The following is a 12,577-nucleotide window of genomic DNA, read 5'->3' as shown; positions in this document are numbered from 1 at the left end:
CACACACACACACACACACACACACACACACACACGCACACACACACGTACATACGTGCATGTGAGTTCAGGTGACCCTGGAAGCCAGGAGAGGTGTCAGGTCCCCTGGGCTGCCTGACATGGCTGCTGAGACCTGAACTCAAGTCATCAGGCCCTTTATTATTTTTAAAATGACAGTGACCAGAAGAAACTCTATGTAAAATTTGCCCAGAAAAGAATGCATCCAGATAAAAAAACGATTCCAAGACAATGAAAATGGAAACATTTGGAAACGTGCCGAGCCACTGGCTCAATGAACTTCACTGTGTAAATGATCTTTTCAGTGAAAATGGGCTGACTTGGACTTATCTCTCCATCAAAATCATTATAGTCATGGTAACAGAGCCAAGCTGCTTTCTGGGCCATCTGTTTTCCTCTAAATGAGGCTTTGGCTGCACCCCACACGTTCTAGGATGTTTTACATTGTAACTCAGAACCCAGTCTTTTCCAATGCCCACTGTTATTTCTTCCCTGGCATGTGGGGTATTTGGGGTTATTTTCTAATATGTAATATTAGATGTCTTGGCTGCCTTTTGGTTATTGGTTTCTAGATTACATTGTGTACAGAGGTGTGACCTGGTGATTTTAGCCCTCAGTATTGACTGAGGTTCTCTTGGTGGTTTGCATGTGCTCTATGCTTGCTTCGCATGTGCCTACAAGAAGAACATGCATTCTTCAGAGAACACAGTGTTCTACGTGTATCTTTTAGGTCAGGGTTGACCATTGTGATGGTTAGCTTTTAACTGTCAATTTACCAGCTCCTAGGTTCACCAGAGAAGAGAGCCTTTGTTGAGGAATTATCTAAATCCGGCTAGTCTGTAGGGGTTATTTTGGTTGTTAATTGGTATGAGAAGAACCAGCCCACTATGGGTGAGATCATTCCCTAGGTTGGTCCCTGAGCTGTATAAAAAGATGCTAGAGAGATTCAGTGCTGGAGAGATGGCCTGGAGGTAAAGAGTGCTTGTTGCTCTTTCAGAGGACCTGGGTTCAATTCCCAGCACCTATATCAGGTGGTTCACAACCACCTGTGACTCCAGCTCCAGGAATACCCAACACCTCTGTCCCCCAAGGCACCTGTACTCGTGTGCACATACCCCCACCCCCTGCAACACACACACACACACACACACACACACACACACACACACACACATTTTTTAAAGAGAAACCTAGCTGAGTACCAAGTATCAGTGGACAGCATGCATGCATTCATTTTTTTTTTCTGTTTTTGACTGTGGATATGATGTGGCTAGCAGCTTGTGTTCTTGCCTCGACCTCCCTCCATGATGGACTATAACTTGGACACTTAAGCCAAATAAATCCTCCTTGCCTCATGTTGCTTCAGTCAGGGTATTATTTTAATTTTTAAAATAATTATTTTAAGTGTATGGGTGTTTTGCCTGCCTATATGTCTGTGCACCGTGTGTGTGCAGTACCCAGGGAGTCCGGAAGAGGGACTTGGACCCCCTGGAACTGCAGTTACAGATCCTGGTGAGCTGTAGGTGCTGTGAGTTGAACCTTAGTACTCTGGAAAAGCAGCCAGTGCTCTTAACCACTGAGCCATCTCTCCAGTCCCCCGACAAGATACTGCCTTTTAACCCATTGATAAATAATGCAATTGTTGGTATATTGTGCCTTAAACTTACATTTTTGCTCATTATCAATTGTACCACCTGTTTGTACTATACTTCTTTCACTTTTCTTTCAAACAAGCAAACCAACCAAGGTCTCACTATGTAGTCCTAGTTTTCCCATAACCCACTGTGTAGATCAGGCTGGCCTGGAACTCACAGATAGACACCACCACCACCACCACCACCACCACCACCACTGCCTCTGTCTCTCAAGTGCTGGCATTGAAGGTATGCACCGTCATACTCACCTCCTCGTTGATAATTTTCACTGGTTTATTTTCCCCCCATATTCACTTGGCATTTTCTCACTTGGCTCTCCGTCCAGTAAGAATAGCCCAAAAGCTGTTGTGTCTCCCCACAGTCCAATACCGACTGAGTTTTCAGTATTTAGATACCTTTTCACAGTTTTTCTAAACATGTGCTTTCAGCTTATCAAAACCCAGTGTCTGCAGGTGATTTCGCCCCAGTCCTGGATGACACAGTGGCTACCAACATCCACTCTTTGGTATCACTTGTGACACACAGACTTACACGCTGCAATCATCACTGCCTACTCCTCCCTTCATACACTGACATCCCAAGTGCTTTTGCACATTCTGTGTTCCCACCCACAGGAGCTGTGCCTTCCCTACAGCCTGGGTATCCACCCAGGGCCTTCTTCTTCTGCCTAAAATACATCCTTAAGGATTTAGGCTCTACTGATGACAGAGTTTCTCAGGGGTGTGTGTGTGTGTGTGTGTGTGTGTGTGTGTGCATGTGCATGTGTGCTGTGTGTGTGCTATTTATGCTTTGTGGGGTGTGGGGGAATGTGTGCACATATTTTACCTTTCTGGGAACATATTTTGATTGCACTGACTTCTCCGTTGACAGTGATTTCCTGTCTAGAGATCTATTGTCTCCCGACTGTACGTCTAACTGTTACATAATTGCTCTCACTATGTGATGGTTGTTATGTACTGGGTCTTCCCTTGCCGTTTTGGAGATTCCCTAATGACTCGTAGCTCCTGGGGTGAGCTCATTTTTCCTTACTCCGTTCGCATTCCTGTGGGTTTCTTGCATCTTAGACTTGACGCCTTTATTATTTTGTTTTTTCATTAAGTTTGGAGCTTGGGCTGTGTACTGAACGCAGAGAGGAGCTACTGGAGGGCCCTGACCCAGGCATTGACCACACTGGCTTCGTGACTATTTATGACGGTGGAGACGGAGCTGCATCTGGCATTGCAATGGGCATTCTGTCTTTTCACTTAGCCCACTTAGATCTGGGAGCCGTGGTGTCCATGTGACAATGAGGGAGTGAGGGCTGAGGACGCATCCCAGAGCAGAACAGCTCATGTGAAATCATGTGCTCAGAAAGGGGCAAAAACGAAGCCAGAAGCCTCATTGAGGTGACTCATCACTATGGCACAGCCACTAGCCCTGTGTGACTGTTGAAACTGAAATCAAATTCGTTTTAAAATTCAGTCCCTCCACATTCATATTTAAAAATAAAATGTTATTTTTGAATTCAATTGAAAACCCACATCCTCCACTGAGCAAGGATGCATCCAACGTCGTTAATCACATGTCACGTATAGCCAGACATGACCAATGGCCAGTGCACCAGGAAGCCCAGGTCATCCAGGCCTCATGGAAGGAAGCTGCCTCAGACACCATGAATCACATCTGGATGATTCTCAGCAGTATCCTAAAGAATGCACTAGAAGGAACTAAATTGGAAGCAAGGAGACCATGAATCTCAGGCCAAAGGTCCCCAGTGCCCAGCCTGAGGCTGTGTACAGGATAGGGACCTGATAAGCCTCTAAGGACTAAATGCACCCCTAAATACCTTCTCTGTACCAGTGATGGAGGAGCAGGGCAGGCAGGACACTTGAGGGCCAGGGTGAAGCTGGGCTGTGGCTGAGGCTGGCTCTGGGGCTTTGGGCTGGGGAGCAGGGAGGAGGCCACTAGGGTGAGCAGTACAGAGCAGGTCCAAGGCCAGGCATGGAAGTCCAGACTTCTTAGACCTAGGAAGACCTTCAGGGAGTGAGATGAAGACCACAGCTATGAGCAAGCTTCTCAAGCAGCCTTGGTCTGAGAGTCTCTTCACTGCCCCACGGGGCTCTGAAGAAAGTTCTGAAGGGTTTGGGGTGTATGATATTTATGCACCCCTCTCCAGACCCCAATAAGAGGTTTGTGAGGCTGCTTCAGCATGAAACCCCTTCCCTTAGAGGAGCACTCCCCTCCCCCACCTCCAATCTACGCTAGAGCCGAGGTCCTCATGAAGGGAAAGGGTCAAGTGAGGAAGAGGAAGGAGCTGCCATGAGAGAGGGCAAGAGAGGATAACGAGGAATAAGTGTGTTCAGAATGAATTGTTTGTCCGTGCCATCAGGAAGCCCATTCCGTCTAATTAACATCTCATTTGAAAAAAGTAGCTGTGTGAGTAGAGATGCAGCCGTGTCCCACAAAGGCCAGCAGAGGGCAGCATTGAGCACTCTCAGGCTCATGGAGAGGGACTAAGTATCAGGCTCCTGTCCCCCCATCCCTTTTAAATGCCTTCTGCAAGTTCCAGCTCTTTCAAAGTGTTGCTTTGGCTGACAAAGTGGTGCCCACTGGTGATGTGGTCAGGATAGTATTCCTAATAACAGTATTTACCAAGCCCCCTGTAGACAGGTCACTTGGGGTGTCAGAATAATGGTGGGTGGTTTATCTTCCAGCTTTATAAGTGACAACAAACTCTAACAGACATGTAGAGCCCTTAGGAAATACCACCGCTACTCCAAACACTCTTAACCCCACAGTAAACTCTTCGAGGCAGCCCTGGTAACACTTCCCCACCCCTCATGGAACACTGACTCACAGACCAGCAAAATAACTCTCTGAAGTCACATGACTTATTAGGGGCTGTGCTTGGATTCAAGCCTGGGGTAGGACTACCATGGCTGAGCCTGGGAAGTAAAGCCTGGTCCCCAGGGGACAGTGCCTTGCAAGCCTGCTTCCACACGGAACTCACTTTTGACCCCTGCCACATGGGCTGACCCTCCCCCCCACAGCAGCCATCGGATATCCTAGAGGGGTCTCCTCAGACTGCCTCATGACCACGTTAGCAGCAGACAGCACATGCTTTCATCATCCTTTCAGGTTGAAGAGAAGCTTCAGGAAGATTCCAGAAGGAAATTGCTTCAGCTGCAAGAAATGGGGAACAGAGAGAGTCTCATTAAAATCAATTTGGAAAGGGCAGTAGGCCAGGTAGGAGCCTCCCACAGCCCTCCTTGACGGGCCATGTGCCCCCGGGGGTCTCCTATACCCAGGCAGCCAATTTTGGTGTCAGGGTGTGGTGGGGTGGAGTGGGGTGTGATGCCTAAGGCAGGAAGATGGTGCCATTCCGTCCATCTTCTCCTGCTGGACAGCTCTCACTCAATAGTGTGCTACGACCCAACACCCTGGCAGACAACCAACCCTGCCCCGGATCCCCTTGTCCCGTATTCACCACTCCCACCCCAAACCCTCTTCCGCTCTGGAGTGTTTCTAGAACTTTCTCCCTATATTTTCAGTTGCTGACATTTACTCCGATCTTTTCCCCTCCAGGGGCCCCCAGCAGATTCACAGCGGCCTTAAGGAAATGCCTTTCTTTTTTAATAAGTAAGCCCTGAGTGTCCAAAGTCCACACTAGACAGAGAAGATCCCGGCCAGGGTAGTGAGAGAGTCCTTGCCTGGCTGGGCACGGAGGGCCGTCTTCCATCGCTCTGGTCCAAGATGGTCAATGGGCCTTCCACTGCACAGGGCCCCACTGTGAAAGATAGAAAATGTCCCAAGACTTTACCCAGGGTTTGGGGAGAGCCAAGGAAAAGCCGAGAGCAGAGGCCTAAGCCACCCAGGACACCACCCAGAATTCTCTGTGGGAAACTCTCCTGAAACCCCGCCTGGCTCAAGACACTTTGTGTTCCGAAGTGTTTGTGCTTCTGTGTCTGGGAGGAGGGTCTACCGTAGCACATAGCAGGGTTTCAGAAGGGCTAGGAGCGACCTCCAAAAGGCTAAGAAGCGTAATTCTCTATTGCCCAGTACCAAGTCTACAACCATTTCTACTTACTACCATCCAAACTGTAACCAGGTTGGGTAACCAGGTGTGGCCCCCACACTCAGAACATGTGGAGGCATACTCCATTAAATGGCACTCATCATTGGACAGCTGTTAAAGCCCTTCATCAAATAACCCATCACACCTGTGACTTCTCCAGCAGGTCCTCAGGCCCTTGTCCCATCACACAGACTTGCCAGTCTGTGTCCCTGAGCTGCCCCTGCATCTCCCCCGAAAATACACCTGATCCGAGGGCATGGCTGCGCTCCTTACCCAAAGCCCTTCATTTCGGCTCCAAGCTGGGTCACCTTAAGGAACCTGAAACTGCTCCATGCATGGATTCCAGAGGACGGGATCCAGCCTTCCTCCTCCCTCCTGGCCTCCTCACTGCCCCCTTACCTCAAGGCCCTGCCCGGCGTCGCTAGCACCCAGCACACCGTCCAAGCACCTGTCACCATATCCCTCTCACCGTAGGCAGTCATTCCCATGGACAGTTCCTCAGTGGCACCAGGAGGCCCTGGCGTGCAGGGCCTCCCCACATCACCAACTTCTTGGGCAGCTTGACCCCTCCTCCGGCCAGGAAAGTTCAGAGCTCTGTCGCCATGTCTGGTTTCCTGGAGTCCGGAGGTCTATGAACTCCTGGACTCTGGCTTCATCCGGTGGCCTTCCATGTCCCCTTGGGGATGTATGTTAGTCTTTAATGCCCACATCTGTCCGGTGGACCACAGATACAGGTCATGGGCTGCCGTGGAGTAAATTCTCAACCAGACTTCCTAGCCTCTGCTTCCTGATGGAGTCGGAGGCACCTTAGACTTGGGATTCTCTGGGCTCTGACTTTACACACAGGGCAACCCCCCTCCCCGAAGCTGAAAACCGCAGCTCATGGGAGGCACTGGGTACCAGCTACAGGCCTGACCTGTGTGTTTCCATATCCGAGTGCCCAGCAAACACCCACTGAGTGCCCATTCCATGCCTGCACTGTGATGACTCGAGGGACATAGAAATGAATTACAGTGGGCAGAGGCTTTGGGATAGTTGATACCCAAGGCCCCTGGGGACAGGAGTTGCTTTCTCCTCTCCCATTGCCAATGCTGGTTACAAACTATTTGGGCTGACAGCCTCCGTATTTATTCCACAGCCTAGCGAGGATGAGAAGGCACTCCTGGGCCCAGGCTTCCCATTGGATAATTGAACAGCAAGGGGCTCTTTGGAGGGCCTGAGACATGTTCAGGGACCGTGTGCCTGGGCCGGGCTGGGCACTAAGATGTGCTTTGAAGCAGGCTGCTCTGTTCTGTCTGTGGCTTTGCACCCCAGTGCTTCATAACTCTGAATTCAGGCATGTGGCCTGGACCCAGAGGTAGAGACGCCATCTGAGCCTTGCTTCTGTCTCAACAACCCCCACTGACCTGTCACCCCCTTTGTGCCACAGCTAGAGCACTTCAGAAGCCAGGTCATCAAAGCCACTTTTGGAAGAGCAAAGCCATTCCGTGACAAGCCCATCACCGACCAGCAGGTTAGTGTGGCTCTCTGACCACGTGACTCGTTCGCTTCTGTCTCCGGGGATCTGGATGCCAGACCCTGAGAGCATATGCTTCTGTTTTTGTTAGTGACACATATTTTTCACACTGTTGCTACACCATAAAGATTTGTTTTGATTTTAGGGGATTTCCTGGCTTTTGAAGCGAAAGCTGGCTGAACTCCCTTGAAATGTTACTAGTGGAAATCAAGTCCAGCCGGTCACGTCTGGTCACCAGACACACTGATGCGCTGTGAGCAGGGGGGTGGCTTGGCTTCGGTCCACATACCTTGGTTGATCCCTCCCAAAGGGGAGACAGCCACAGCAGTGTGGACAGGCCTCTGTGATGCTGCCTGTTATCTTTCAGCCCTTTGTGGCCAAGAGCAGATAAGAAGCCGCAGGTGGAGGCCGGAGAGACGGCTCAGCTGGTAAAGTGCTTGCCTTGCAAGTGTGAGGACCTGAGTTCGATCCCTGAAACACAATAAAACACAGAGGTCTGAGTAGTGTGATGCTTGTAACCCCAATGCTAGGGACGCATAGCGAGCAGATCCCAGGGGCCAGGGGTTCTCTCGCCAGCCAGTCTTAGCCTGCTTGGCAAGTTCTAGGCCAGTGAGATACCCTGTCTCAACAAAACAAGGTGGGTGGCACATGAGGAATGTGTCCTCTGGCCACATGCGCGCGCACACACACACACACACACAACACACACACACACACACACACACACGCATACAAACACATACACAATGCATACCCTCACAGGTGCACCTACACATATGTGCACTGTATGTACACACACACACACACACATGCATACAAACACATACACAATGCATACTCTCACGGGTGCACCTACACATATGTGCACTGTATGTACACACACACAAACACTCACACACAGAAAAAACACAGGCGGGCAGGTACAGGAGAACCTGACCTGTGAAGGCCCACAGAACACCCAGCTTAGTGTCAAGAGTCATTGCTACCAGTGTGGAATATCTGGAACAAATTCAGAGTGGCAGTACAGACCTCCAGTTCCTAGGCAGTGTGTCCTGGTGACAGAGCACCTGTTCCTTCAGAGCCAGCCTCTCAGGGCCTTCACTCTGGCCCACTGAGGCAGGACTTGGGCGGCCACTGCCTCACAGAGCATGCTGCCCTGAGACGTCTTCCTCCCTGTCCTCTCACCAGCTGATAGAGAGGATCATCCAGGTCACCGAGGACAGCCTCAGCTTCCAGCAGAGGAAGTGGACCCTGCAGAAGGATACCCATCTGGGCAGCTCCAAACGGGAGGAGACCGCACTGAGCGTGGAGAAACTGAGGGCGCTGCTCACCAACTGCCAGGTACTTCAGGTACTGTCAGGTACTGCCAGGTACTGCCAGGTACTGCCAGGTACTGCCAGGTACTGTCAGGTACTGTCAGGTACTGTCAGGTACTGTCAGGTAGCCTCTAGCCCCACAGGCGGCCCACTGGCCCTTCCCCTCTCTGCCACTTGTCAAGAAATTGTCCACCTTTGACTCAAAAATGCCTCCCAGGGAAAGTTGATATGGACAGAAAGAGATGCTGTCAGCCCTCTCTACCCAACGTCTCACATCTGCGGATCAAAAACATGAAGACAAAGAGTGTCACCCACATTGAACACGTACAGGTTTATTTTCTCTATCAAACTCAAAATATAGCTCAGTCAGTCAGTCACGTGCTTGCTTGCACAAGCATGAGGATCTGAGTTCGAATCCTTGGCACCCACATTAAAAAGCTGGGCGGCACATGCCTGTAGCCCTAGTGCTTGGGGAAGCAGGTGCAGCAAGATTCTGGGGGCACGTGTGACACCCCATCTAGCCAAATAGACTAGCTCTAGGTTCAGTGAGAGGCCCTGCCAAAAATAAGCAGGGCAGGGGATGGGTAGCTAAGACCTGGCATGCATGAAGCCCTGAACTGGATCCACATCACCACATAAAACTGGACATACTGAGGCAGGCCTATAACCCCAGTCCTTGAGGGGTGGAGGCCCCAGGATCAAGGTCATTCTCAGATGTACAGCAAGGTTGAAGCCAGCCTGGGTTTCATGAGACCTTATCTCAAACACACCAAAAACTTCCTGAAGTGGAGAGTTGTTGAGGAAGACCCCGACGTTGACCTCTGGTCTGCATGCACATGCCCCAAAAGTCAGTCGTGTGCTGGAGAAGTTTTGGGTTTGTTCTGGGTGGGCCGTTTGCTTTGGTAGTGCAAGGAGTGAAAGCTTTGGGCCTGTGCACGGTGGGCAAGTACTGTACCACCGGACTTCCTCTCCACGCCGACATTTTCTCGTCACTTTTCTCCTAGCCCGTACATTGTGCTGGGTATTGTAAGTTGCCGAGACCCCATTTAAAGTGTACGGAAGGATGTGTGAAGGCGGTATACGATTGCCACGCCCCTTATTAACGGATCTGAACTTCCTCCGACTTTGGCATCGGTGTCTTGGAGCGAATTGATTCCCCACAGACAGGAAGAGATGACTGCACCAACGCTGGGAAGTCCCCTGCTCTGGAATTTAAAAACAGAAAGAGCGGCAACAGCTGGGGAGAGGGCTCAGCTGGCAAAGTGGTTGCTGCGCGAGCGTGAGGACCTGAGTTTAATCCCACATAAAAAAGTCGAGCGTGGCAGTATGTGCCTGTAACCCCAGCACTAGTGGAGACAGATGTATCTGTGGGGCTCACTGGCCAGCCAGCTGCCCTACCCAATGAGAGCCCCTAGCTCAAAAAACAAAGGGAGCCGGGAGGTGGTGGTGCACACCTGTAATCCCAGCACTCGGGAGGCAGAGGCAGGCGGATCTCTGTGAGTTCGAGGCCAGCCTGGTCTACAGAGCGAGATCCAGGACAGGCACCAAAACTACACAGAGAAACCCTGTCTCAAAAAAAACAAAATAAAATAAAATAACCCAACCAACTAACCAAACAAACAAAAAACCAAAGTGAATAGCTCCTGAGGAACCACACCTAAGATTCAGACCTCCGCACCCACATGTGTACACACATGCATGTACACACACACAAATACGAGAGAGAGAGAGAGAGAGAGAGAGAGAGAGAGAGAGAGAGAGAGAGAGAGAGATGTTTCTGCTCAAAATCTTCATTTTTGGCCCGGCACTGAAGACTATTTTCAGCTCACTGCCTTCCCCTCTAGAAGAGGCAGGACGAAGGTCCAGGGTGCACCCTGGTGCCCCCACCCTGAGCATGTCAGAGCACGCAGCTGCTTCTGCTTTCTCTTGCAATCAGAAGCTACTATTTGGGGAGTTTTGTGCAAATGTTGGCTTGTCAGCACTCCTTCAAACAAGTCAGGAAACCGCACTTTCTGTCCAGCTTGTGTGTTGATCTTGACAGGAATTCTGATGACTCCAAGTAGCCAGATTTGGTTCTCACGTCAGACAGATTGACGCGGCAGTTCGGCATTACACAGCCTAAAAAGGAGATCCCTGTGCCTATCAAAAGTCCTAACGGGGGGGGGGGGGGAGGGGGGGGAGATGGCTCAGTGAGCAAGAGTGCTTGTTGTGCAAGTGTGAAGACCTGAGTTCAAATCCTCAGCACCCATGTAAAATAGCAAGTGCCTGTAACCCAGCACTGGGGGGCAAAGACAGGCGATCTCAAGAGTTCACAAACTACTCAGCCTCGCTAACAGAGTGAGCTGATGGTTCACTGAGAGACACTGTCTCTGGGACACACACACACACACACACACACACACACACACACACACACTCTCACCAAGGCCAAATTAAAGTGGGGGGAAATAAAAGCTGCCAAAAGAAACTGAATGAAACTGGGACACGCCAGGGCAGTGATGGACGGCCATGCCTGCTTCCTCGCCGAGTCCAAGATCTCGTTCCTCTTAGGTCAGTCACTTCAGGGCCATTTATAGACACTGGGTCTGTCTGCCCATGACCTGTCTGTTCCCAGGCCTGCATGAGGGATTCCTGCAGCAGCAGCGACCTGAAGAAGGAAGTGGGACTCCTTCAGCACCTGCAGCTCAGCCCACCCCTGTCAGGGCTTCAGAGGGCTGTGCTGGACATCCTGCGCGTCTCCCTGTCCTGGCTGGAGGAAACAGAGCAGCTGCTTAGGGACCTCAGCATCCAGCTGTCTGGTTCTGACAAAGGTACCTGGGCCTTTTTCTCACATACGGTTGCGTGTGTCTGAAATATCACCATGAATCCTCCCGAAATAGAACATGTTGGTGAGGAAGGATTTGTGAATCACATGGGCTGGCAAGATGGCTCAGCAGGTAAAGCCGCGTGAGCTGAGTGAGTTCAGTCCCCAGGACTCATGGTGGAAGGGAAGAGCCAACTTCCCAAAAGTTATCCTCTGATTGCTACGTATAAACATTCACACATAACCGACATGAAGTATCACTGAATTTTTTAAGGAGAGGGGCTGGAGAACTGTCTCAGCAGCTAAGAGCCCCGGCTGCACTTGCAAAGGACCAAGCTTTGATTCCCAGCATCTATATGGTAGCTCACTGCCATCTGTAACTCCAGTTCTGGGGATCTGGTCCCTTCTCCTGACCTCCAAAGGCACCACACATGCACACAAGTTTACATTCAGGCAAAACACTCATACACATAAAACTAAATAAACGAACAACATTTAAAGAAAAAACATTTTAAGTATAACCTGGCATGGGGGCTGCACCTTTAATCCCAGCACTTTGGAGGCAGAGACAGGCAGATCTCTGTGAGTGTGAGGTCAGTCTGGTCTACAGAGTGAGTTATCATTAAATGTGACAGTGTCACACTAGAGTCAGGGTAAGGGTGGAGGGGAGAAAAGATTCTAGTGTCTTTTTTTTTCTTTTTTTTTTTTGGTTTTTTCGAGACAGGGTTTCTTTGTGTAGCTTTGCGCCTTTCCTGGATCTCACTCTGTAGACCAGGCTGGCCTTGAACTCACAGAGATCCACCTGCCTCTGCCTCCCGAGTGCTGGGATTAAAGGCGTGCGCCACCACCGCCGGGCCCAATTCTAGTGTCTTAAGAAGTGGTAGAATTGAACATAGTTAACAAGTGTCAAAAGACATCTATATGATCGTTAAGTCTCTGGTATGCTGGATGCAGCCTCGGTTTGAGGGAAAGAATGGGTTCAAGGTGATGTGAAGCTCGGGAGGCAGCTACACCTGCCTTGTCCGGAAATAGAGACCAACGATTCATCCCATACACAGGGGAGTTCTGCCACATTGGGAGAGGTTCATAAATGGCTGTGGAAGAGAGATGGGGAGGGAGAAAGGAGTGAGTGAGAGAGAGAGAAGAAAAGACAGATGAGAGGTGGCAGGGAGGAAAGATGGGTGTGGTAGATAGGAAGGATGGTAGATGGGTAGA

The 12,577-nt window shown here is 50.4% G+C and overlaps 1 protein-coding gene across 1 annotated transcript in view; it reads left to right on the top strand.

The window, feature by feature from the left end:
• The window catches only part of Fhad1 (forkhead associated phosphopeptide binding domain 1), a 128,230-nt gene that overhangs the window by 53,130 nt on the left and 62,523 nt on the right, over nt 1–12,577 (top strand). The window contains exons 11-14 of the mRNA XM_059255338.1: nt 4,791–4,898; nt 7,157–7,240; nt 8,432–8,584; nt 11,174–11,369. Of these exons, the coding sequence (XP_059111321.1) occupies nt 4,791–4,898; nt 7,157–7,240; nt 8,432–8,584; nt 11,174–11,369 (541 nt within the window). The remainder of the gene's footprint in view (nt 1–4,790; nt 4,899–7,156; nt 7,241–8,431; nt 8,585–11,173; nt 11,370–12,577) is intronic.

The sequence above is a fragment of the Peromyscus eremicus genome, chromosome 2, assembly GCF_949786415.1.
Source record: "Peromyscus eremicus chromosome 2, PerEre_H2_v1, whole genome shotgun sequence".
NCBI classification, from domain to species: domain Eukaryota; kingdom Metazoa; phylum Chordata; class Mammalia; order Rodentia; family Cricetidae; genus Peromyscus; species Peromyscus eremicus.
This window is presented reverse-complemented; position numbering and strand designations above follow the sequence as displayed.